Source organism: Rhinoraja longicauda, chromosome 29 (assembly GCF_053455715.1).
Source record: "Rhinoraja longicauda isolate Sanriku21f chromosome 29, sRhiLon1.1, whole genome shotgun sequence".
Lineage (NCBI taxonomy): Eukaryota > Metazoa > Chordata > Chondrichthyes > Rajiformes > Arhynchobatidae > Rhinoraja > Rhinoraja longicauda.
In genome coordinates this window covers 23734843-23762599 of record NC_135981.1, presented here as the reverse complement: position 1 = coordinate 23762599, position 27757 = coordinate 23734843, and the positions used below count along the sequence as shown (strand labels likewise).

At 42.0% G+C, this 27757-nt stretch overlaps 1 protein-coding gene across 7 annotated transcripts in view; it reads left to right on the top strand.

Moving 5' to 3' along the window:
- ubtf (upstream binding transcription factor) overlaps positions 1-25616 on the top strand; it is a 57890-nt gene extending 32274 nt beyond the window's left edge. For 3 of the 7 annotated variants that reach the window (XM_078424891.1, XM_078424890.1, XM_078424889.1), the window contains exons 13-21: positions 4352-4507; positions 7067-7237; positions 10773-10883; positions 14275-14357; positions 15961-16150; positions 17486-17533; positions 18405-18479; positions 21020-21157; positions 23286-25616. In XM_078424891.1, the coding sequence (XP_078281017.1) occupies positions 4352-4507; positions 7067-7237; positions 10773-10883; positions 14275-14357; positions 15961-16150; positions 17486-17533; positions 18405-18479; positions 21020-21157; positions 23286-23381 (1068 nt within the window). In that variant the 3' untranslated portion in view covers positions 23382-25616. The remainder of the gene's footprint in view (positions 1-4351; positions 4508-7066; positions 7238-10772; positions 10884-14274; positions 14358-15960; positions 16151-17485; positions 17534-18404; positions 18480-21019; positions 21158-23285) is intronic. The other 4 variants (XM_078424892.1, XM_078424893.1, XM_078424894.1 and 1 more) reach the window with 4 other exon arrangements.
- Positions 25617-27757: the final 2141 nt, after the last annotated feature.

Genomic DNA, 27757 nt, shown 5'->3' with positions numbered 1-27757 from the left:
TGGCAAGTTAGGACAATAATCTGGATCTGGACCTTGTATTTTTGTATGATTATCTATATTTAAATTCGGTATTCTTAATTTCGTCGTCTGATCCCATTTCCGTTGTCATGGTTGCTAGTTCGTTGTCTCTGGTGGCTTCTGCTGAGCTGTTTTATATTAACAAACTGAGGATGAAGCTTTGTAAACCAGTTTTTGTAATTGGGTTGAGAAAAAAACAGAAAACGCTATGAACAATCAGCATTGCTTGTGAAACTTAACATTTCAGTCTATTAGGCATTGTGGGTGTGTGTGCGTGTATACGCTGTTGAATTTTCATCAGATTTTACTATTACTGCCAAGTGATCAGGAGTTGGGTGGCTAGGGTCAGTAGCTGTTTCTATAAACCTCTTTTTCATATTTGATCCACTGGTTTTAAGAGGAAATCCTTTGTTCTGGGTTTTAATTCTTTAAGACTTCTGTCCAGGATTTTTCCCTCTGTGCAAACCTGCACCAGATGGTTTCCTCTATTATTGTATCTGGGCCTCTGAACGTCACTGTCTTGTGATGCTTTTGTTTTCCCCTGTTGGAGATGAGTTGAGATTGTCAGAGGAATTGTTTGAACTGGTGCCATGTGGGTATGGTTTCTTTGAATTTTGACCTAGCCTGCCTTGAGTGTTGTAAATATCCATTACTTAGGAATTTGGTGGCAATGGAGCTCGGAAGGGTTTTTAATGATGCTGCCTTGTGACAATGCTAAGACCCTGTTCTGGTATGGCTTTGCATCATGTGATGAGGCACTTTAGGTCCTGCCCATTATATGGCACAGGCCAAAAATATTTTATGGCAAGGAGCTACATTTTGTTTTTGTCAAGGTTAAGTTTGCGTTTAGATAGTTGAATAAGGACCGAATTTGTCATGATATAAAGGCTGTTGTACTTGTGCAAGCATTGAAGCCTCTGCAAAATGTTCCTCATTTATCAAACCTATGTTGCTGTTCCAAATGTTTGATCAATACTTGGCATTGACTTCCCATAATTTACCAATTTTTAAAGTCTCCTTGTAGTACTTGAGTGGCTTTGACATTCGAATTACATTTCTATCTGATTTTTAATTTGATAGCCCCTCTCAAATCTGAGTTTCATGAACAATCTGTTCACTCCTGTCAAATTTTGTATTATTTTTCCCATCCGGGCTATTTTTCTAAAGACGTACTTGCCTTGTGTCTATGTGCAACCTGGCTGCATGTTTGTTGCAGCTGGTTTCTCCCCACCCCCAACCCCCCCCCCACTCATTACCTCTGTGATTCTAGTGCTGCTCATGGTCATTAGCTCCCTTTCCATTTTACAAAACAGCTTTTCACCATTCTAGCCATCACCACTTGGCTCTTGTTATTTTCCAGATTTGTTTAGCAGAGCAAGCTGCAAGCTTTAACATCAACTTCAGAATAAACTATATTAATATCACTGGTCTAATGTGTAGACAGAGGAGAGTGTTTTTTTATGCAGTATTAGATATGTAGAATTGTAAACAATGGTGCCCATGTGTGTAAATTAGCATTAGCATTTTGGGGCATTTTCATTAGAGGCCATTTTGGTATTGGCAAAGGAAGTTCTTTTTGGTCTTAGTCATTGGAGGCCTATCCCTTGTACTGCAATAAGTGACTGTAGTGACTTGATGCATTTCCTGGCTCAAAATTAATTCACTGCTCTACAATAACAGTGGAGATTTTGTTGGAAGGAACTGCAGAAGGTGGTTAAACCGAAGATAGACAGAAAATGCTGGAGTAACTCAGCAGGACAGGCAGCACCTCTGGAGAGTATGAATGGGTGATGTTTCGGGTCGAAGCCCTTCTTCAGACTGATGTCAGGGGAAAGGGAAACGAGAGATATAGACGATGGCGTTGGGAGATATAGAACAATGAATGAACGATATGCAGAAAAGTAACTGATAAAGGAAACAGGCCATTGTTACCTGTAGCAAGGCGAGAACGAAAGTTGGGTGGGGGAGGATTGGAGAGAGAGGGAATGCTGGGGTTATTTGAAGTTAGAGAAATCAATATTCATACCCCTGGGTTGTAAGATGCCCAAGTGAAATATGAGATGCTGTTCCTCCAATTTGTGTTTAGCCTCACTCTGACAGTGGAGGAGGCCAAGGACAGAAAGGTGTGGGAATGGGACGGGAATTAAAGTGTTTAGCAACCGGGAGATCAGGTGGGTCCAGACGGACTGAGCGTAGACATTGAGCTGTTGAGAGAATGCATTCAAGTCCGCAGCAAATCTCTCCAAGGATCTCCAGGATCTTTTGACATTGTGTTTTCTCTCCCTGAAGTATTTTTATGTCAGCAGCCTAAATGTGATCAGGGGGCATTGAAGAGAGTCTTTATAATGGCTGTTTACAGGCTTGTATAAATTTTACAATCTATTCAATGTTCTTTGAAAAGACTGGCCTGCCTATAAATTGTATTCAAGCTTAGGGGTCGCTGCTGGTGGGCTGACACCATGGTGATTTTAAGTCATGTGGTTCTCTAAACACTCAGTTATTTCAAGCATATTACCTCAACTAGTACAGCTGATTCCAGATGCACAAAGTTATTGGATATGTAAAGGAAAATGGTGGAGTCAACCAGTATTTAGTCTGTTCAAACTCTTCCAATTGTGTTTCTTTTTGCTCTTCGGTTATCCAGCAATGTGCATGTTGGTTCTTGACTATTTTTACTTTTTCTAGTTACTTGCATTTGATGGTTTATGGGAGGAATGAGGAGAAACGGTACGCAAGTATCGTTTGTGCACTTGTGGCAATTGAGTTGGTTGGCTCGGGCGGAGCACACATTAACAGAGTGGTCGGTACAAGCTTGCACCCATTGCTGTTCCAGTTAAAAGGCCGGTGGGTGGGACAATGGCCAAACCATTTGGTGGGTATTGATGTCCCGCTGGACGTTGCTAACCTTCATCTTTCTGCCGTTTCGCTGTTCAGTAGGTTTCCTTTCTCCTTGCTCCTGCCATTGCCATTATCTCCATTTCATGCAGTGGTACCACCTGCAGTGCTACACTTTTTTCTTCATTGGCTAATCACCACATCCAAAAAGAAACCTTCACTGCCATTGTCCAGCCCACCTGTGGTCTCCAAATGTTTACGACAATGTCAATCTGCAACGGGTAAGAGGATGTATGTGTTTGGAACGACTCGTCCTTTCTCTGGTCACTGGCACTTCGTGGTTCGATCAGCAGCTGAAATCTTTTAATAAACAAATACCCAATCCATGTGGCAGATGTGTGATTATTTCTGTGTTCTCTTACTACTTTTCTTCCTCGCACAATTTGTGCGACCTCGTTAGCTGCTGGACTGTTAACTGGATATTACTGGTTCTCTTGTGGGGGAAACTATGCATCAAAGGCACTCCAGAGCTAAAGGTTCAGTGGTTAATGTGTACCAGCACAGCAATTGAATGTAATGGTGACCTGGTCCTCCAGCTTAGTACAGCCATGCAGAATTCGACAAAGACTTTTCTGCTCAGAACTGTGATTTTTTTTTTTTTCCCCTAATGTTTTTTTATTCTAGGTGTCAAAAGCCTGGCAACTCTTGATAGAGAGGAGATAGATAAAATGTTAATATATGTGTGGGAAGGAACTGAGAATGCTGGTTTATGCTGAAGGTAGACACAATGCTGGAGTAACTCAACGGGTCAGGCAGCATCTCTGGAGAAAATGAATAGGTGACGTTTCAGTTCGAGACCCTTCTTCAGACTTCATAAGGAGGCTCTCAACCTGAAACATCGCTGAGTTATTCCAGCAATTTGTGTCCATCTTTAGTGTTAATATAGTTCTGCCCACAAACCTATTGCATTCTTGGCTGTTTGTGTGCCACAACGAAAGGTCAGTGTGCCCAGTTATCTCCAACTAGTTGGTTACTTGTAGAGCTGTGACATTGTGACATTTTAACAGGTGGTGATAGTCCATTGATCTAAATTGTAAACGCTCTGTCTCTGAGCTGGTTTGTCTTAGCGTAGTCGATTAATTGTGTGTGTTGACAGTTGCGATCGTTTTGAAGAGCCAAGTGCGCAGGTAGGGAGAGAAAAATGACTTTTTACCATACATTCTCCCCTACGTTTACTGGAACAGTAGGCACTGATTAGAGGAGGCTGGCCAAAGAGCAGTCATTCCACTGCATCCATGCTAACTCATGCACACCTGGAATGCCTCTGGTGATTCATTAGAGCACGTCGCCATTCCTGATTTGCATCATGAGCTTCTGCAGGGAGAGTGGTTATGAGAAATGAAGTAGGACTTAGACCTGGCAGCTTGAAGGGAGAGTGGAAGACCAGCTGCCAGCATAAGCAAATGGTTAAAGGGTCTCTTCTCACATTTGTTATCAGACTACTCCTGACAAACCAAAGCGTCCGATCTCTGCCATGTTCATTTTCTCGGAAGAGAAGCGCAGGAAGTTGCAGGAGGACGAGCCAGAGCTGTCGGAGAGTGAACTGACAAGAAAGCTGGCCAGGATGTGGACTGAGCTGTCTGAGAAGAAAAAGGTAACAATCCTTTGAGTGCCTAAAGACATACCACAGAGTGGGCTGGGCCGAGGGTGGCTGGAGGCTGAATATTTCAGAGAGCAATTCTCTCCTTGTATTTTGTGGTGCATTGTTGAACAACGGGGAAGTTGAGCAGCTCGCTAAGACCTCAAGTGATGAAACGTTAATTGAGGACGGTCATGGATGAAGGGAGATAACGCGTTGAGCATTTGCGATCTGCCAAATTTTGATTTTGATCTCAAATTTTTAAACAGCAATGGGTGCAGGTTAGCTTTGCGGACGGCAAAATCTGCCGGTGTTTTGGGCCTTTTTGTTAAATGGATGAGAGCCGCAGAGTTGTAATTGGAGTACATAAGGCTGACAGTACTCTTGATTAGCTGATTCAATCTTTCCATCCCCTTCAAAGTAAGAGGTCCGATATTCCATGATCCACAGCCTGGCTGTGAATTTACAGCACGAACAGATGGTGGTAGTCAAATACCTGAATCTAAAGGTCACAGACGTGGTTAGACGCAAGCAGCGGATCAGTGAACTTTCCCCCACAGCTTTAAATAGTCTTTAGCCATGGAGTGAAATAAACCCATCTTGCAATTTCAATCCATAAGGGCATCAAATTGATTAGAACGGTATTTGTCACTTGTATTGATTAGAACTGCTGTCAGTTCATTTTTGCTGCCTGTGTATGAGTTGAAGGATATTTAAAGGAACTCCTGAACTGGTTCCTTGTTATTTTCAAGCAAATTTCAGATTTCCTACACACCTGGAATTATCATGAATGTGGAAGCAAAGAACTGCAGATGCTGGTTTACAAAAAAAAAAAAAAGACAAAGTGCTGGAGTAACTCAGTGGGTCAGGCAGCATCCCTGGAGAACATGGATGGGTGACGTTTTGGGTTGGGACCTTTCTTCAGTCTGAGAACCATCACCTATCCATGGTCTCCAGGGATGCTGCCTTATCCGCTGTTGAGTTACTCCAGTATTTTGTGTCTTTCATAGCAGGTGTGGTCTTGGATTGAGGTTTCTGTACATGGTTTTATTTATTTTAATTTTTATTATTGCTGAGTTTCCCTGAGCCTCACGACCTGGTACAGTAGCCACCTGTATGAGCTAAGTTTAGCTCATTCTGCTACACACACGTGACCAGTCATTAAGGCCAATTGTCACTAGAACCCAGTAGCAAGAGTGCATTGGACAAATAGACAACCAACGCCACGGATGTAAGCCTCTTCTATCTATCTCACTTGGAAATTTGTAATCCTGTTTTTCTCACTCTCAGCATTTGATTTTGCCAACTAATGTTTCCTCACACCCAAAGTGCTCTCGGCTTTCATTTTCCACACAGAGGACATCAAAGGTTAGGGGGAGAAGACAGGAGAATAGGGTTGGGAGGGAAAAATAGATTGGCCATGATCGAATGGTGGATCAGACTCAATGGGCTGAATGGCCTCATTCTGTTCCTATGACTTACAGTCAGAGGGGATACCTGATTCCAGAGATGTTTTCTGACTGACAAAACATCCGAAGATCACTTCCGTAATTTAAGGCAAAATTATATTGATTCTTCTTCTTTCCTCGTGGTATGATTTATTTTTTTCTTTCACCCCCCCACCAGTCCTTTGCTCGAACACTGCCAGCCTGTATCGCTTTCCTTCCTGGTAACGTCAATTTAATGATCGTGCTGCTACTTCAGATGTTTGTATGAATTTGTAATTGAACGGCTTATGGCAGTGAAAAACAAGCATTTGGGTTGTGGGGTATAGAATCTATTTTTAGCAAGTTGTATTCCATCAGAACTTGCTTTTGTATTTGTAACATGATTAAATAGAAGGTAATGTGCACTATTTTTCTTAACTTGATCAGCTTGTCAGTGTCTTGAAAGCTTCTTGAACTAATCGTTCGTAAGATGGTATTAAGTCCAAGCTATTCCTTTATTTCATCCTGAGATTGGGGAAGATGACCTTGTATTTTAGACATAGGAATTCTTGACATCTTCAACGGAGAGTCGGTATTTCGACTATGTATGGGTATTTGCAATTGGTAGTTCAATCTTGACACGACTCTACTAATGTACGATTCCAATTGGCCTCGTTACAAAGATATTTCCAGGATTTTTATAGTGTTTGAGTAACGAATATTAAATCTTATCAACGCCTATACTCCCTTGAAGATATTCAAGATTCCCTTTTTTGCTATTATCTCTTGAGCTTGTGCACTCAATTGAAAGAGATGCAATGTAAGAACTAAGCTTTGTATGTCTTGCGCATTTGGAATAGTAATATTCCTCTGGCTGTTACAGAAATGCCCACCCATAAAAGGAGAATGCTACATGGTTGTCCACATAGAGGAGTCAACCCAAGGTGGTTGAGTGTGAATATCTTTTAGTAATACCTCTGAAGGACACTGCAATGTTTTATGTTAAAGTGGAATTTGATGAAATGGTACCACAGTGGCACGTAGCTCTCTGAACTGTGAATTGATTGCAATACGTTTTGGTTATATTGTGTGTTAAATGGAAGGGTCAACATTTTTAAAGGACCTAATGATGTTTTTGCTGCAACAGGAAAAGTATCGTCGCCTGGAGGCAGCGGCAAAAGCCGAATCGGAGCAGAAAAGGCAGGGTTTTGGCAAAGGAAAAGGCACAGCTATCCGTGGGAAACTGCCAGAGCCGCCCAAGACTGCAGAAGAGATCTGGCAGCAGAATGTCATTGGCGATTACTTGGCCAAGTACAGGGTATGCACCCGGGGTAGTTGAAAGAGAGGAGGAGACCACTTTGTAAATGGATGGGGAACGAGACCACTTGCCAAACCTGGCAGAATTATAGATCCTGGTGGGACCCTTCAGCATGTTTGTGTTCTAACATGCAAGGAGTCTCTTGCTGGCTGGTGTGAATAGGCTATTTCAAAGTGGCTCTGCTAGCTTTATTGGGTATAATAATCAGAGCAGCTCCATCCACAACTCTGAATCCTCAAATGTGGCTGCTCTTTCTGCTTCCCTAATCGTATCAACATCCGACTAATCCTCCCCACCCCTCAATCTCATCCCAAACCCCAGATCAGACCATATTTCATCCAAAGTTACTGGTGGCCAATTGTTCTGGTGCTTTAACACAATTTACCTCTTTGTTGAATTTGATTTTCTTTGATTAACTTTACATCTGCATCATGCAAATGATGAATGAAACATAGCCATCGAGAGTGACGCTTGGATTATGTCTTGTTGGGCTGTACTTTTTCCTTGGCAGAAAGCTTTTGTCCTTATTTTGACAAACCTTAGTGCTTGATTCTTCCTTGTTCACACTTGTTCTTAGTACATGCATTAGCAATAAATATCGCAATTCATTTGGCACATTTTACAGTTTTTACCATATCAGAGCTGCCTTTGCCCTTGTCCACATTTCAGCTCTGCCCGAGTAATCTAGCTAAATGGTGGCAATGTAGCGACATTGGTAGCGCGCTTTCTCCTGGATTCTCCTGTTCAGTCTGGTGTGCAGTGCACACTGGGACAGCAGGAACGCAATTCACACTTTCACCCAAAGGACCTCAATTGCCTCCCACCCCCAAAATGTTTTCAGTACGGTGGATTTTTTTTTGGATAAAGCTATTATGAAGAAACTTGCTCCAGTGGTAGCAAGGTCCATTGTAGTAATTAATTTAACAGAAGGACATTTTCGATTCTACTGTGCACTCCCTTGTATGGTTAATAAAAAGTGAGTGAGTTCTGTTTCTTGGAGTGCCAACAACAATTTGGGAATGACTTAGACCTTGGACCAATTGAGCTGATTTCCTTGACCTTTTAAAACGTAAGCCACATTTGGTCTCCTCTTATGTTAATTTGAGGTTGCCATTGTAAAAAGAGTTGAAATCATGTCAATGCATTAATGGGATGCCATATATAATTTCAGTACAGCCCTATCCGCCTTGGAATTGTTTATTTTGTATAAAAGCATCCTTTATGGACTGATCCAGGATTGACGATGAATGGCTGATACCTTTGCTCAAATATTTAATATTTTGAAAATGAAAGTTCAGTTTGAGCTTCCATTGCTAGATTCTCTGTCTGAATTGCTGATGGAGTGATTTTCACCATCTAAATCCTGAATTTGACAATGCTGGAGCGTAGTTCGTCTATCCTTTTGGCGTATCTTCCACCCACGTCGCATCCTTGTGAATATTCGCCTTTTGGCTTTTGCATTTGAAGAATTAAATTGTTTCCAGCCTGGATACGTTGATTTGAGCCATGCTGTTGTGTATGCTGTGCAGTCAAAGGCTCAAAACTTGTGACATTCCTGAGAATTCTCCTAGAGAATTGGTATATTACCTGACTGCCAAAATTTCATGGGAGCCTTTAGTTTCAGCTGTGGCTTGTTCATTCAGTTACTGTCTGTAAAGTTTAGCTTCGTTTAGAGATACAGCTCGGAAAAAGGCCTTTCGGCCGACCGGGTCCATGTCGACCAGTGATCCCCGCACATTAACACCATCTTACACACACTAGGGACAATTTACACATACAGATGCTCCTCGACTTACGATGGGGTCACGTTCCGATAAACCCATCGTAAAACGAAAATATCGTTAGTCGAAAAAGCATTTAATACGCCTGATCACGTGACCGGAAGCGAGCTGCGGCGAAGTATCTGAAAGTCGAAATATCATAAGTCGAAGCATCGTAAGTAGAGGAGCATCTGTACACCAAGCCAATTAACCTACAAACCTGTATGTCTTTGGAGTGTGGGAAGAAACCGAAGATCTCGGAGAAAACCCACGGGGAGAACATACAAACTCCGTACAGACAACACCCATAGTCGAGATCGAACCCGGATGTCCGGTGCTGCAAGCGCTGCAAGGCAGCGACTCTACCGCTGTGCACTGTGCCACAGTTCTTTTCAGATTTTTTTTCTTCACTGTTTTAGAGATACAGCGTGGAAACGGGCCTTTGGCCCATCGACCAGTGATCACTAATTCTATCCTACACTCGAGGGGCAATTTACAGTAGCCAATTAACCTACGAACCTGCACATTTTTGGAACGCGGGAGGAAACCGGAGCAGTTGGAGAAACCCCACGCTGTCACGGGGAGACCATACAAACTGTACAGACAGCGCCCGTAGTACGGATCGAACCCAGGTCTCTGGCACTGTAAGGCAGTGACTCTACCACTAAACCACTGTGTTGCCTCTTTAGACAAATGTTAACTCAGTTGTGTAAATCTTATTCTAAAATGAACGCCGAATGAGATTTTCTCAGAGTTGCTTCTATGTTTATGCAGATGTATGCTAAATTAGCAGTACTTTGTAGACTTCAGCATGAACTATTTTGCACTGATTAGTAAAATATTCATTTTCTGAAGAGCAAAATTGGTCCTAAAACAAATCAGCATCTAACCAGAGCTCTCAGCTTTGAATGGCACTGGCAAAGACAATTTGCATGTGCCAGGTTAATTTGGCGCATAGCTGGGGGCCCGTGAGGTTTCTGGGTTGGATTACTGACCACACCAAGTATTTTCCCTCCAGCCAGATTTATCTATCAATAATGTTTTGCATTATTAAAAATGTTATTGCTGTTTTGATGAGCCTGACCTTGAAACACTCTCACCACCTTGATGGATATGTTGGCCGACTCGTGCTTCCTGGCATCCATATTTTCTGTTCCTCGAGTTCAATTCTGGGTACAAAACGCCTCGTGGAGAATTCAACTTCGAATCGGCTGCTGCATTAAAGGCTACCAAGTTTTGACAAAATGTTCAGGGTGGATAATCCCCTAAATCTATCAAAAGCGCTTCACATTTGTGACCACTTTAAAACGTGACTGCTTGTTTCTTGAGCATTTTCTTTCTTCAAAACAGTTGCAGGTTGAATCAGTGGCCTTGAAGACTATGGACTATCATTTAAGTCGCCTCTTTCCGCGTACAAGGAAATTGGGATATCAGTGACGTGGTTGACCTTGACATCTTGGTGATTCGTACGATCTGTTTACTGTTTGTGCAGTTTATAGTGCTGTTGATATGCACTTTGCACAGTGCATGTAACTCTTCAACTTCAGCACTGTTCTTGAGGGCCACTGTTTTGCCCTCATTTCTTAATAGACACACCAGTTATGCCCAAAGTTCCTTTGGAACTTATTTAACCCGTACCCCCAGAGAATGGAGGTTTTTGAAGCAATGCACGTGCATTTAAAAGCGCATGCTGTCAGATTGATTGTGATCTGGGCCATGTCTTGACTTTGCAAAAATGCTGGGCTTCATGGTGTGTCTTTTTTTTTTTTTTTTAGAATGATCGCACTAAGGCTATAAAAGCGATGGAGGCAACTTGGAGTGCGATGGAGAAAAAGGAGAAATTAATGTGGATTAAAAAGGCGGCTGAGGATCAAAAGCGATATGAGGTACACTCCTCTCTGTTCCTCCTTAAAGCAAGTTCGATGCAAAAGCAACTGGCTCCTGGCTAATTTAGGGAATTAATAACCTGCTGCTCATTGAACAGCTGGTTCACAGCAAGAAACAACCTGCCAAACCTGTGTTTCTGCTCGGGTTTATTGCAACGCTGCCCTAATTGGTAGTAACCCTTCTTTGCTGCATTAGAGTAGTCTGGCAGTATTTGTCTCTTGGCAGCCATTTTAATTGCAGGGTGAAAAATGTGGCACTTGCCATGTGCTCCAAAGGCCTTCAGCAGCAATCCTTCTGACCATTCTCAATCCAGTTCCACATGGGCATTGACTCTCAACTCCATGTTGCCTCTGCCCAGCTCTCGGCCGCATGGGCGGCAATGTGCCTACATGGTGGTGCATCTGGGACTTGGATCGTTTGGATGTAGTTTTGCAAAGCAGCAACTGCTGCCCTTGAATGCTTTTGTTAATTTTGAGGAAATGTTCATGATGCTTTTTAAATATATCGTGAACACAGAATTAAGAAAAAATGGTTAGACTCTCTATTTGAGAGATTGGAAAGCACTTCAGTTGTGTCATCAACATTACCTATCTACATTTGTTGTGATTTGCAGTGGTTCTTGATTCAGTAAGTAAGTACTTGACACCACTGAAAGTTGAAGGGTACCAGAACAAACATTCTTCTAATGGGATGTATTGAAGAATATGTCTCATCAAACACTTAAAGGACTGAGGGGTATAACAACAATAACAATCAATGAGAAGTATTGTCATTGGTGTCAAAGGCCATATAACACTGACCATTATACCATTTCTATTTTTGGACCAATCTGACCTAATTTCATGCTTTGTTTCATGTTGATCGTTGTTTCTCTTTGAACATCATTGATTTAACACTTGTTGATACATTTTGTAAACCTTTGGCAAAGTATAGTTTAAAAACTTCACAATTTAGATTCATAGATTATCATTGTGCTTTCCTCCCCTATCTAATCCTGTCATCATTGGGTTGATTGCAAACGGCTGTACTTTATGGAGCAGCCAATGAACGAATGGTCACTTGACCACGATCACAGGAACTTATTGTGTGGTGATTTTGTTCGTTGGAGAACCCATTTGTTGGCCAGATGTGTAGAAGCGACGCTTCAACTGAACTTTATTTAATGAATTACTGATAATCTTTAGTTTTACTCTTGCTGCCCATCAAAATCAATGCCAATGAAACTCAAATGCTTGACTCAGTGATCTCAGGAAAAATGGGAAACTGCTCACTTGTGAATTTAACTGGCCACCAGAAATGACAATCCCTTGGTGTTTCAGGGAGTTTTATAATAATGTGGTATAAAACTAGGATTGCAAGGATGCAAACCAAATGAAGTGTAAGTGTGATTACCATGCACTTGGTTCATTATTTGTGACCTGGAAGTATGTAGCCAAATGCGTGAGATCAGCCATGGCAAAGCCAATTGTATAGGAAATGGCCATCATTTACACCCAATTGGTTAACACATAAGTAAGCAATGCATTTTTAATTCAAGTGAATTTTATATACAGTACCCTCCATAATGTTTGTGACAAAGACCCATCATTTGTTTATTTGCCTCTGTACCCCACAATTTGAGACTTGTAATAGAAAAAAGTGTGGTTAAAGTGCACATTGTCAGATTTTAATAAAGGCCATTTTCATACATTTTGGTTTCACCATGTAGAAATTACAGCAGTGTTTACACATAGTCCCCCCATTTCAGGGCACCATAATGTTTGGGACACAGCAATGCCATGTGAGTGAAAGTGGTCATGTTTAGTATTTTGTTGCATATCCTTTGCATGCAATGACTGCTCTCCTCCATACTTTGTTCTTGCCATCATTCTGGTATAAGTTAATCTTCGTCTCATCTGTCCACAAGACCCTTTTCCAGAACTGTGGTTGCTCTTTTAAGTACTTCTTGGCAAACTGTAACCCGGCCATCCTATTTTTGTGACAAACCAGTGGTTTGCATCTTGCAGTGTAGCCTCTGTATTTCTGATAATGAAGCCTTCTGCGGACAGCGGTAATTGACAAAGCCACTCCTGAAGAGTGTTTCTGATCTGTCGGACAGATGTTTGAGGATTTTTTAAATTATATAGAGACAATTCTTCTGGGATCAGCTGTGGAGGTCTTCATTGGCCTGCCAGTCCCTTTGTGATTTGTAAGCTCTCTTTCTTCTTAATAATGTTCCAAACAGTTGATTATGGTAAGCCTAAGGTTTGGCTGATGTCTCTAATAGTTTTATTTGTGTTTCTCGGTCTCATAATGGCTTCTTTGATTTTCATTGGCACAACTTTGGTCCTCATGTTGATAAACAGCCATAAAAGTTTCCAACGGTGATGGAAAGACTGGAGGAAAGACGAGGTGCTGAGAGCTCTCTTAAACCTGTATTAAGGAGGCAATTAAACACACCTAAGCAATTACAAACACCTGTGAAGCCATGTGTCCCAAACATTATGGTGCCCTGAAATGGGGGGACTATGTATAAACATAGCTGTAATTTCTACATGGTGAAACCAAAATGTATAAAAATGGCCGTTAATAAAATCTGACAATGTGCACTTTAACCACATGATTTTTTTTTCTATTACAAATCTCAAATTGTGGAGTACAGAAGCAAATAAATAAATGATGGGTCTTTCTCTCAAACATTATGGAGGGCACTGTACATTGTGTTTTATCTTTATTCTGCACGCCATATTTTCAATGAAAAAGAAATTGCATGAAAGGAATGCAGAATTTTTCAGTAGGGAATGCCATTGATATGACAGTCAGTATTACACAAGTGCCACTACAGTTGGGATTATGATTGTCCTTTCACAGAGAATCGAGCTTTTATTGTGGGCCAAAATGAGCAACATGAAACCTCTCCAACCTCCTAACACTTCAGTGAATATAAAATCTGTTAGTTGTCTGGTGTTGGCTGACAATAGGCCTTGTCTCCACCAAAATAAAAGACCATTGACCCACTTTCCCGACATCCACACAGATAGAATGCTTGGTTTGAAAAGCAATTGGAGCAGATTCTTAGCTGCAAGAAGAATTGCCTCAATTGCTGTTCTTGCTCCGTATTATTCAGACACACACACACACTCCCTAATTGATGGATCATTACCAAGATCAGACACCCTGGGATCTATTTTCTCCCCCCCCCCCCCCCCTCGTCCTACCTAAGGCAGCTGATGTTAAGGACAATATAGTCTACCGTTATCATTTTCATTGCCCAGATGTTGTGCTAAAGAAAGTGGAAAAAATTTTGAACAGTGGCCTAGATAGGAAAAAGGTCAGTGTATTCTGCTTTTCACTTCAAAAATGCCTATTTGTTCTGTTGTTGAGTTCTGTTTTGTGAACATTCTCTTTCAGAAAGAACTAAGTGAAATACGAGCACCAGCAGCAAATGTGAACAGGAAAATCAAATTTGAGGGAGAACCAAAAAAACCGCCAATGTAAGTACTGCCTTTCAAGGTCAAGGTTTCAAGATCAGTTTGTTGTCACGTGTACCAATTAAGGTACAGTAAAATTTGAGTTGCCACACAGCCATACCAAGTGAAAAGCAACAAGACACACAACCACATGAAACAAAAGTTAACATAAACATCCACCACAGTGGATTCCACATTCCTCACTGTGACGGAAGGCAATAAAGTTCAATCTTCTTCCTCTTGTTCTCCCGTGGTCGGGGCGAACAAAGCTCCTGCAGCCGACGATCGAAGCCCCCCTCAGAGTGATCGAAACTCCCGCGTCGGGGCGGTTGAAACTCTCCGCGGCATGGAGCTCCCGAATCGGCCTCTTCTTACCAGAGACCGCGGGCTTCACGATGTTAAAGTCCACAGGCCCCGCGGTTGGAGCTTCGATCCCCTGGCAAAGGGATCGCAAGCTCCACGATGTTAAAGTTCGGCAGACTCCTATGGCTTGGAGTGCCCGTCGGTCTCCAGGAAAGGCCGCCAACTCCACGATGTTAGGCCGCAGTGCGGACGGAAAAAAATCGCATCTCCGTCGAGGTAAAATTTCCCCCAACCCCCCCCCCCCCCCCAAAACATAAAACAAACCAAGGAACACTAAAACGTACTTTTTAACACATATTAAAAATAACAAAAACAGAAGAAAGGACAAACTGTTAGCGAGGCAGCCACTGCTGGTGGCACCACCCCGTTCATTGTCATCGTCACACAGAAGCAACTTTAATCCTCTAGTATTTGTTTAGCATTTAAATGTTCATGTTCTTTAGCTCATCTACAGTCTAAATGAACAATGTGTTTTCATTCTGGTGAATTGGGAGCAGTAGATGGAGAATGGAATTGCAAAGACCAAGGGCTGTAGTTGACAGTGAGGCTTAAAACTAAAGGGAATGAGCTGTGATTTAATATGAGGGATTGTAGTTTTGATGCAACTTGATTGTTTGTTGTGTGCATCTTTTAGTCTTTAAACATAGACCCAATCACCCCATATACATACACTATCTTACACATTGGGGACAATTTACAATTTTTTTTTACTAAAGCCAATTAATCTACAAACCCACACTTTAGAGGAAACCATGTGGTCACAGGGAGAACATGCAAACTCCATACAGACAGCACCTTTAGTCAGGATTGAACCTAGGTCTCTGCCGCTGTAAGGCAGCAAATCTACCACTGCCCCACTGTGCCGCCCCAACCGCCCTTGGGGCAAGACCAGTGAAATTTCTGGCAATGCCCACTTTATTTTGCTAAAGCATTAAAGGATCAAAACATTGCAGGAGGACTGATGCACATGTACACTGTGAACTTTGTAGTATGTGTTGCTGCTTATGGGGAGAAAGCAGGAACAGGGTACTGATTCTGGATGATCTGCCATGATCATATTGAATGGCGGTGCTGGCTCGAAGGGGCGGAATGGCCTCCTGCGCCTATTTTCTATATTTCTAGTGTTTGAGTGAGTACCTGTAAAGAAGTGGATTGTAATACATTTTCAAACTTAAATTTTATCCTAAATATTCATTTTGAAGAGTCTATTTTAGCACTTGGAGGCCGAGGAAATTTAATATATTGAGTTATTTCTGTGTTTCAGGAATGGCTACCAGAAATTTTCCCAGGAATTACTGACAGGCGGTGAACTGAACCACTTGAATCTCAAAGACCGGATGGTGGAAATTGGGAAAAGATGGCGGAAGGTTTCTCAGGCTCAAAAGGATCGTTACAAGAAGATGTCGGAAGAACAACAATGTCAATACAAAATCATTCTCGAGGCCTGGATTAAGGTAGCAAGACTTCCCAGACTGCAGCTCAAATGTGGAGAGTTGTTGTTGCCCTTTCAGTTGCTGATGTATTTTCCACCCACCAAAAGATCAGGTAGTGAACAGATCTGAGTTTCAACTTCCACTCCCAGTCTGACCTATCTGTCATGGGCCTCCTCCATTGTCAGAGTGAGGCCCAGCGCAAATTGGAGGAACAGCATCTCATATTTCGCTTGGGCAGTTTACACCCCAGCGGTATGAACATTGACCTCTCCAACTTCAGATAGTTCCTCTGTCCCTCTCTTTCCCCTCCCCCTTCCCAGTTCTCCCACTATCTTCCTGTCTCCTACTACATCCTATCTTTGTCCTGCCCCCTCCCCTGACATCAGTCTGAAGAAGGGTCTTGACCCGAAACGTCACCCATTCCTTCTCTCCTGAGATGCTGCCTGACCCACTGAGTTACTCATCAGAATGTTAATGTATGGTTTAGGTTAGAGATGCCACATGTAAATAGGCCCTTCATCCCATCAAGTCCACACCAACCAGTTCACACTAGTTTTATCCCACATTCTCATTCACTTCTATCATACTAGGGGCAATTTGTAGAGATACGTCTTTGGGTTGTAGGAGGAAGCCGGAGCATCTGGAGGACATCCACACAGACGGGGGGGGGGGGGGGGGGGAGATGCGCAAACTCCACACAGACAGCACCCGAGGTCAGGATCGAACCTGGGTCTGTGGTGCTGCAAGGCAGTCGCTCTAACAGCTGCGCCACTGTGCTGCTCTCTTTGAATAATTTGGAAAGGACGCGGAAAACAGTGAAAATGGTCACCTAGTGAATAACCGAGTGATGAAATGATTGAGGACCAACATCACCCTGGTATCGACACCATCAAACGGCAGGAATAAGGTGAAATAAAGTGAAGGAGGTGCTTCCTTGAATGAAGGGGAATGACATTTTTCCAGAATTCGCATTGAATAGTGATCTGTCCTAGGTTACCAGATTGGAAAAGTATCAATTGTGCATTTGGTTCTCGCTTTCTCAGCATGGTGAGTGTACATATGCCTTCAGCCCAGCAATATTCTTTCGCCCAATCTCTGCCATTTGACGATGCTGATAACTCAGTAATGTTTTGTTGGTGCCTCCTCTCCTACTCTGCCTTTTAAAATTTAATTAGCAATCAAGTGGCTTCTAAATGGACTTGCTGATGCTCATTATCCGATGTTTAATGGAATGCAAATGCATCGTAAGAAAGCAGAGTCTGGCATTGTGGGCTTTGAAGCCACTTCGAGAAGGCTTTTTATGTTTTGAACTGGATAGTATAATATTTTATCCTGGATATTGCTTTATTTTCTTAGAGCATATCGCCCCAACAGAGAGCTGCATACAAGGAGTACACTTCAAATGTAAGCAATCCCATTTCACAAACTTAATGCTCTTATTTTCTTTAAAAATGTATGTCGGGGGAAATTTGTATTTATTTCTGTTTTTAGACAATAGGTGCAGGAGTAGGCCATTCGGCCCTTCGAGCCAGCACCACCATTCACTGTGATCACGGCTGATCATCCACAATCAGTACCCTGTTCCTGCCTTCTCCCCATATCCCTTGAATTTGCTATCTTTAAGAGCTTTATCTAACTCTCTCTTGAAAGCTTCCAGAGAATTGGCCTACACTGCCTTCTGAGGCAGAGAATTCCACAGATTCACAACTCTGAGTGCAAATGTTTTTCCTCTTCTCCGTTCTAAATGGCCTATCCCTTATTCTTAAACTGTGGCCCCTGGTTCTGGACTCCCCCAACATCGGGAACATGTTTCCTGCCTCTAGCGTGTCCAATCCCTTAATAATTTTATGTTTCAATAAGATCCCCTCTCATCTTTCTAAATTCCAGTGTATACAAGCCCAGTCGCTTCATTTTTTCATCATATGTCAGTCCCGCCATCCCGGGAATTAACCTTGTGAACCTACGCTCCACTCCCTCAATAGCAAGGATATCCTGCTCCTAGAATGTCCCAAGAATTTTCTGCTGGCTTGTTTTTTGTAATAAACTATGAGTGCTGCATTTTGTAGCCTGTGAACTAACATGTCCTAATTACAAGGAAATTGTTGAGGTACCTTGTATTGAAGTCTGAACTATACAAGGGTGGAGTGTAGTGTTTGTGTTGCTTCCGTTGATACTAATGATTGTTAGGTCTGAATGAGAGGCGGGTAGTAGGAAAATATGTATTAATACTGATTGTTGATTCTTTTAACTATGTTTGAACTTGTGTCATTGACAGAAACGCAGAGGTACTGCAAAAGTATCCACTCCAAATCCCAAAATGAAAATTGCAATACAAGTGCAGAATGCAAGTGTAAGTGTGTATAAAGTTTCAACTTTACATAGTAGGCTTATTACAATGTTCGGGATTTGATAATACACCAGGACCCATGTCTATAATCGGTCTGAAGAAGGGTCCTAACCTGATGTCACCCATCCATGTTCTCCAGAGACGCTGCCTGATCCGCTGAGCCTCTCCATCACATTGTGTCTTTATATGGAAATCAGCATCTGCAGTTCCTTGTTTCGATGATATCCTGGTGCCTAAACGTGCTGATGGGAAGTGCAAACTTTGAAGTGTGTTATTTGTTGGGTGCAAAAGCAACTGTAACTTTGTATGGAGATGCAGGAAAGCAGATTCAGGATTCTTGAATTTTAAAGAAACAACTCCTGGAGGGACTCAGCATCTGTGGAGGGAATGAACATTCTGTCTGTGAAAGAGTCCTGACCCAAAACTTCATCTGTCCATTTCCCCACTCAGCTACTGCCTGATCCGCTGAGTTCCTCCAACAGTTTGTTTGCTCCACTGCCTTAAAACTATGATCATGAAATTTGGTGTTATCATAAGCAAAATATATCAAGTATTTTGCACTTATTATGCATGAATTTTGTCTGAAAAGGGGTCCTGACCCGAAACAAAACCTATGCAGAGTGCAATCTTGGTTTATAAATGCAAAATAATGAAGTAAAATTTCATGAGGAACACAAAAGTAATGGAGTAACTCAGCAGGTCGGGCAACTCTGGAGAACATGGATGGGTGACATTTTGGGTCAGGACCCTTTATTCAAAATCAAAAATATAATATTTGGTGCTAACTTGGGAACGCACACCAATACAAGGTAAGATGCTGATTTAGTGGCCTCTCCATCAATGACCCCCATCAAGTCTACATCAACTATAAATTCAGTTAGTTTATCACTGAGGAATAGGAATTTTAATGCCAGAAAAACTGCAAAATACTTGGAGATGCAAGGATCCGTAGATGCTGGTTTACCAAAAAAAAGCAAAGTGCTGGAGCATCAAGTATTTTGCTGTTTTTGCGGCATTAATATTCCTTTTCTTCGGTATCAAATGAACTGAATTTATCGTTGATGGAGACTTGATACGGGGGTTATTGCATGGAGAGGTAACTAAAGCAACGTCTTGCATTGTATTGGTGTGCGCTCCCATATTAGCAGCAAATTTAATGTCCCTGATTAATTGCAAGCTTCATCTTGATAGATAATGTGTAAGATCATTGGTGTCGGGTTGTATGGGTTTACATCTAAAGTCAGAACGTTTCCAGCTGTTCTGATAGCTGTAGCTTCTGGGAGGTGCCTCAGTGTTTGCCGCAAAAACAGCAAAATACTTGATGCTCCAGCACTCCAGAATAGAACGTTGTTTTTCTATTAACAAAGTGTTTATAATTGCATTGCTTTTGGAATTGCAAAAACTTGGTCTCTACCTAAAAGAGTTGCCAAGTGTGCTATTAGAAATTTTTCAACAATATTGTCCACTTGTTTTCTGCCACTACTGAACCCACTCTTCAAATTGATTTAAACCCCGTCTCATAAACCTGTCAGGCCACTCGGTTATATTGAGTCGGTTATTTCAACTCTATATAAATTTTTACCCTGATGTCCTGAAAATAAATTGGTCCCTTTGTATATTTATTCAATTAGTATGTATATGTTGCACCAACCTTCCAAAACTTTGTGATGAAAAGCTGGAATCTGTCACAAATTCCCAGGAAATATCACTCACCGACCCAGTAGGATTGTGACGATCACACTCCCCAATCATTTGCTTAAACTTCCTCAAGATTCTGTTCCCGAGGTGTACTTCCCTGCCTTGATTGTTAAATGCTATGTGTGGCACTCTGCATTGGACAGGAAAATGTCAAATTAAGTTGCTGTGAACCAGCTGAAATAGCAGAAGGGTCTTTCATTTGCCTCTTCATATCTTAGACTTTAGAGATACAGCGCAGAGTCGGGCCCTTCGGCCCACTGAGTCCATGATCACCCCACACAATAGTACTATCCTACACATTAGGGACAGTTTACAATCTTTACCGAAGCCAATTAACCTACAAACCTGTACATCTTTGGGATGTTGGAGGAAACCGGAGCACTCTGAGAGAACCCACGCGATCACAGGGAAAACGTACAAATTCTATACAGGCAGCACCCGTAGTCAGGATCTAACTGGGGTCTCTGGCGCTGTAAGGCAGCAACTTTACTGCTGCGCCACTGTGCCACGCTGGGCTCGGTTATAGACGGCCAGAGCGAACTAGCATTCTCATTTTGCGAGGCTATCTAATGAAGTAACGTTGACAGTTACATTTGCCTGACTTCATAACATGTGGACAGGTGGCAATTCATCTTGTGTTTAGTTAATGAAACACAGTTCAGCAATTATTTTTCAGCTTATTTACTTGGAAAGGTCTCTTCATCGGAGCATGGATTTTTTTTTCCCGCTCACCGAAAATCACGCTGGACTTTCAAACTGGTCTTTAAAGTGTGATAATGTGGAGTGCGAGATTTAAAGGATTGACTTGATGTGTGCATATTCTAAGTTGTTATTGGTTGTTGCAGGAAACGGATGATTCTGATGATGATGACGACGATGATGACGACGAGGATGATGACGAGGAGAAAGCCAATTCTTCAGATTCTGACGATTCCTCAGGCTCTGACAGTGATGAGGAGAGTGAAGAGGATGATGCGCGAGAGGTAAATTGCTCTCCTTTTGAATCGAGCGGGTAGATTGTTGGGATTCGCCTCAAATTGATTAAACTTGAGAAGTGGATATCACCAGAATATGACATTGAGCAGCTTAAAGACACTAAAGAGATAGTGCCACAACATGGAAACAGGCCCTTCCACCCACCGAGTCCACGCCGTCCAGCGATCACCCCGTACACCAGCACTATCTTACACACTCAGGACAATTTATAAGTTTTACCGAAGCAAATTAACCTACAAATCTGCACCTGTTTGGAGTGTGTGAGGAAACCGGAGCACACGGAGAAAACCCATGTGATCGTAGGGAGAATGTACAAAATCCATACAGCACCTGTAGTCGGGATTGAACTTGAGTCCAGCGCTTTAAGGCAGCAGCTCTACAGCTGTGCCACTGTGCCGCCCTAATCACTGTTGTTACAGCAGATGTGCAGGGGTCACAGCTTAAGGATAAGGGGGAAGTCTTTTAGGACCGAGATGAGAAAACATTTCTTCACACAGAGAGTGGTGAGTCTGTGGAATTCTCTGCCACAGAAGGTAGTTGAGGCCAGTTCATTGGCTATATTTAAGAGGGAGTTAGATGTGGCCCTTTTTGCTAAAGGGATCAGGGGGTATGGAGAGAAGGCAGGTACAGGTTACTGAGCTGGATGATCAGCCATGATCATATTGAATGGCAGTGCAGGCTCGAAGGGCCGAATGGCCTACTCCTGCACCTATTTTCTATGTTTCTATGTTTCCTCAGTCTCGCCATCCCGGGCATTAACCTCGTGAACCTACACTGCAGAGAAGGTTCACCAGATTGATCCCTGGGATGGCAGGACTTTCATATGAAGAAAGACTGGATAGACTAGGCTTGTACTCGCTGGAATTTAGAAGACTGAGGGGGGATCTTATTGAAACATATAAAATTCTTAAGGGGTTGGAGAGGCTAGATGCGGGAAGATTGTTCCCGATGTTGGGGAAGTCCAGAACCAGGGGTCACAGCTTAAGGATAAGGGAGAAGTCTTTTAGGACCGAGATGAGAAAACATTTCTTCACACAGAGAGTGGTGAGTCTGTGGAATTCTCTGCCACAGAAGGTAGTTGAGGCCAGTTCATTGGCTATATTTATGAGGGAGTTAGATGTGGCCCTTGTGGCTAAAGGGATCAGGGGGTATGGAGAGAAGGCAGGTACAAGTTACTGAGCTGGATGATCAGCCATGATCATATTGAATGGCGATGCAGGCTCGAAGGGCCGAATGGCCTATTCCTGCACCTATTTTCTATGTTTCTATGAAGCCGACACCTCAGTCAGAGGAATCCTGAGTACTAGAGAGAGTTACACGAATGCAGGACACATTCTCACAGGAACGTGAACATGTGGATGAAGATTTAAAATCTCACAACATGGCAAATAGAATGCAAAATCCATCTCCCAAAGTCGTCGTGTTTTATTGTCATATGTCCCGAAATGGAACAATCAGCACAACAGATATGTAAACATGGTGCTCCATGCTCCAAATTCATTCCATTTATCTAATTTTTGTTAATGACCAGAAAGTTGTGGCTGCTGATGATGGAAATCATACTTTTTATCAACCTAGTCTATTTTCAGTCCTCAGTACCAACTTTTAGTTATTTGTACTTTGTTGGCTCGTGCCACATAATGTGACATATTGCACCATTGCCAATAAATATCCATTCATAGAATTGAACTGCCAAACTTGCAATCATAGGGTCATGCAGTACATGTCCCACAATGTCAACGTTGACTTGAGACTGCAGTGCATGAATTAGAGAAACCTGTACAACTTGATTTATAGACTGCTGTCTTTGATTATGGTGCAAGTATGTGTTTTGTTGGAAAACCCATTGTGGTGGTTTGGATGGTTATTAACTTAATTTCTCATTTTCCTCCACCTGTTTTACAAACTCTGCTTTTTATCATTTTTCAATGGATAACAAAGGACTTGTCATCAATTCTTCACATAAATGAACTTGTATTTAACTTTGAAATCGCAAAAAATTATTTGATATTTGCCCCTTTCTCCACCCTTCCTCGTCCCCACTGTTTAGCTTTAACAGTAGGAAGTCCACTCGTAAACCATTGCATACTGAACGTTTCCCTGCTTATTTCCTAGAATGCAGAAGAAGATGATGAAGAGGGGGATGAAAACCAGTCCGACAGCAGCAGTAGTTCTTCATCTGAAGAGTCCTCTGACTCAGACTCTGACTGAAGTGTTCTGCTTTGATCTTCCAGGCAGTACTGGAAACTATCAGGGGCCTAAAGATGAGCCCTCATGCCCACTACCAGCACTGTTTGAGAGACGTAATGGCAGAAGCAGACATGCTAAAATCTGATGTGATCCAGCCATCATTGTCCAGTCAGTTTCGTGGAACGAATTTTCTGGGCTTTCCCGAGTTGCTTTCAGCTCCTTGAAAACCACTAGTGATGCAAGTAAGAATGGACCAAATAAAGATTTTGTGGTGGTTTTTCACTGGAACAATCCCAGTTACAAATTATTCAGAAATTACCCTCCATCTTTGTGCTAATGAGTGACGTTCAGGACCATTTTAAAACAAAAACTGACATGCAAATTCTCTAGTCTGGCGTGGAATAAATTTTGTGATCAGAAGTTTAGGCACACAAGATCAAAGTAGTGCATTAAGAGTGAAGTCACTCGGTATTTAAAACTGTGTTTGGTTTATCAGGTCATTCATACTTGCATTGCCAGACACAAAAGCTTTGATTTTTTAAAAATATCATTATAGTGAACTTGGGTTTCTCCCTCATTTACCTGGTCCCTTGTACAATTTTGTTTTGTTTCACGGCTCAAGGAAAACAGAAAAGTCAGAGTGGTCGCGTGGCACGCAGTGAAGCCATCTATTCTTCGAAATTTCCCCCAGGTCTAGTTCCCAGGCACTATAGTTGGGCAAGAGATGAGTCTGACAGTGGGGCAGGCCCGAGCTTGTCTTCAACTTAGTGAAGAGTATTTTGGGATGTTGCAGCTTGTAAATACAAAGGAATGTTTTTAAGGGAGGCTTCGGTTTTGGTATTTGTGAGTTAAATCTTCTTAGTAATGTGAACAGAATTATTGAGAAGTCTGCACCAAAGCAATTGCTCATTCATTTCTGGACAGAGGGATGACATGTGCTCCCATTGCCCAGTGCCCTTCAATATTGCAAAGGAATCTGATTTTTCCCAACACACTTTCTGATGACTCTTTCTGCATGTGTAGTCCTTTCCTCATAGTGTTTAACTTATGGAGGATGTAACTGCAGAGGCTAAGTATTTTGTACCATTTTAGGCCGTCAATCTGATTTGATTGGAGTGTCACTATATTGGTGGAAATTAACCTTGATGTTCTAGATCCTTGCAGCAGAAGACTGCAAATAGCTTTGTAATTTCACATTCTGTTTTGTCACTTCTGAATGCAATGTACATTTAACTCTGGTCACGAAACCAAATGCAAAGCATATTGTGAGGTTTTAATAGACTGTTTCATCCTCCTTTTGAATTGTAGAGTTGAAAGGTTTTAGTACCGGAGTCCTTCAAGAGAGACAGCACAGAGCTGCTGAAGTCAGGTCACATGCATAGCCGACTTGGGTTTGGAACACACAGTACTGCAATATCTCTAACAAATACAAGCTTAGCACTTTTCTTTGCATCACGCACATGGTGAGACTGTTTTTGTTTGTAATTTCTTTGCACACCAGAATTAAGGAATAATTACAAATTGGGGGATTGGAAAGAAACATGTTGCTTCATGCTAGAGGAAGTGTGAATGGGTTTTCGAGTCCCAGCTTGGAAAAGGAGGAGCAGGGAGAGAGTTTGTGGTCTCTGCAACCCAATCCCATCCTCCTGCCCCGTGTGTTCCCATTGTAAGCCCATGATAGTTCCGTGTAATAGGGTGGGTGAGGAGGTGGGGGGGTGGATGGGTGAACACCATGCGACTGAACCTTCCAACTGCAGCTTTGCTTAAAGTCCAGATCATGATTGAATACCTTTCAGCTTGTGCCCAGCTTCAGAGCCGGGTGGATGTCTTTTTAAAGGGTACTAAAAGAGGCACTTTGTCGTACATGTATTGGGTTTGAATGAGGATGTATGGTATCTGTTTATAATGTTGTTTGTATTTTGCAGCTTTACTTTCCATTTTATTTTCTGGTTCTTACAGTAAGGCCGGGAGCACTGGGCATGTGCACTGTAAGAGGTGAAATGAGTGCATTTTTGCACTCCCGTGAAGCTGTGCTAGTAACCCATACATACCATGTTACTTTTAGCTTCTGTGACCTGGAAATTTTCTAATATTTAAAAGATTGTTTTGTAGAGAGAATGCCTCACTGATTTGTATTTGCAGATTCTTGTAATTTGATGTTGGAACTTCTGAAACATTTTATAGGGAAAGCGTTCCTTTTGTTTAAATGGTTATCGGCAACCATTAAAAAAATAAGAACTTGTTGGCTGGGTGAATACAATTATTTGATCTTGCCCTGGAAATATGTGCACACACTTTGCTCGGGAGGAGAAAGAACACTATGTAACACGTTTTTTTGATTCTCCATGGATTGTACATTTGTGGTGGCAAGTGTTGAAAAAGCATTATCAGGGACATGGTAAATTCTGTACACTTTCGCTGCATTGTCTGCTCTGGCTCTGAGAAAATGTTTTCTTGTTGCAGCGCGGCAAGGCATTCAGCTTGTCTGAAGAAGGGTCTCGACACGAAACGTCACCCATTCCTTCTGTCCCGAGATGCTGCCTGGCCCACTGAGTTACTCCACCATTTTGTGTCTACCCTCGATTTAAACCAGCATCTGCAGTTTTTATTTCCCAAGCATTCAGCTTGTCTGAAGAAGGGTCTCAAACCGAAACGTCACCCATTCATCCTATTCAGAGAAGCTGCCTGTCCCGCTGAGTTACTCCAGCATTTTGTGTCTATCTTCGGTGAAAACCAGCATCTGCAGTTCCTTCTGCCATATTCAGCATAGTGAGTACAGTGGGTTAAGTCATTACAACTGTAGTCACAATTCTGGACCATTGATACATAGGCATGAGTTTGAATGATACTCAATTTAATTTAAATAAATAGGGTTTTTTTAATTCCACATTTATATTTAATAACCTTTTAGAGAAAATACATTTTGAATCGCTGGTTTCACTTTGGAGTAAATGTGGATGATAAATCCTAGCAGCGCTCGTGATATCCATACCTTGCGGATGATTTTTAAATAAAGACAACAATTGCGCTTTATGGTTGAGATGCTAAAGTTATCATGAGAACTTTCCTGACATTTTGCCACGGTGGTGCAGCGGTAGAGTTGACATCTTACAGCGCCAGAGACTCGAATTCTGTCTGTACGGAGTTTTACGTTCTCCCCGTGACCGTGTGGGTTTTCTCCAAGATCTTCAATTTCCTCCCACACTCCAAAGCCGTGCAGATTTGTAGGTTAATTAGCTTGGTATAAATTAAATTGTCCCTAGTGTGTGTAGGTTAGTGTAAATGCGCAGGGATCGCTAGTCGCACGGACCCGGGCCGAAAGTCAAGTTTCCGCGCTGTATCTCTAAATTAAACATGGAATTTAATGCCATGTTTTAACTGAATTCACAGTTGTGCAGAGAAATCTAAAGTGCTTTAATTTGGTAGATTACTCAGTGTGGTAAATGAGCAAAACACCAGTGTTGTCTGCTTTTTTTGTGTACGCTCATCTTTGCCAGAGATGTCGGGCCAGTTTCTTGTTTTAATTTTTCACCTGTGAGACTCTCCAATTGTGTGAGTCTTAATTTCAAACCTGACACAAATGGGGTGGCTCGAATCTGCTGGCATAATAATAATAATTTGCCATCCATGAAGTATTGGCTGCTGGAATTACAGCAAGAGTATCCATTTTAGAACGTGTTGTGAGGAAGAAAATTCATCCTTGTTATTTGTCTGCATTGAAACCTACGTCAATGGTTGTACAGCCTTGCATTGTGGAGAAGATGAGTTAGTTACTTTTCAAAAATGTGATGCATTTATATTTACGGAAGGAATCGAGAGAATGTTGGAGATTTAAAAAATGCTCAGAACATTGACATCTTAGGACTGTCCAATCTCCAGCAATGGCATTGACACTCTGAAGCAGAGTGGACAAGTTGATCAAACAAGCAATCCTAATACCACAGCATGTTGTCAATAAAAATGTTTTTTGCCTCTGGACGTGGAGTATGGACTAAAGGCCATGAATACTAGAGCATTTGCAGTTTGAAGGTTTCCGTCAATTTACCATGCAGTTTGTGGACATCTAAGGATCAGGCTTTTCTGTCATGAAAGGTAATCACACTCTTGGTTAATCTTGGGTAAGTGGAGCAGAGGACAGGGGGAGGATGGAAGCGATTCCTGACATGGGGACAACCTGGCTTTCTTGACTAGAGTTAATACAGTGCCCTCCATAATGTTTGGGATAAAGACCCATCATTTATTTATATGCCTCTGTACTCCACAATTTTACATTTGTAATAGAAATATTCACACGTGGTTAATGTGCACAATGTCAGATTTTAATAGAGGCCATTTTTATACATTTTGGTTTCACCATGTAGAAGTTACAGCAGTGTTTATATATGGTCCCCCCCATT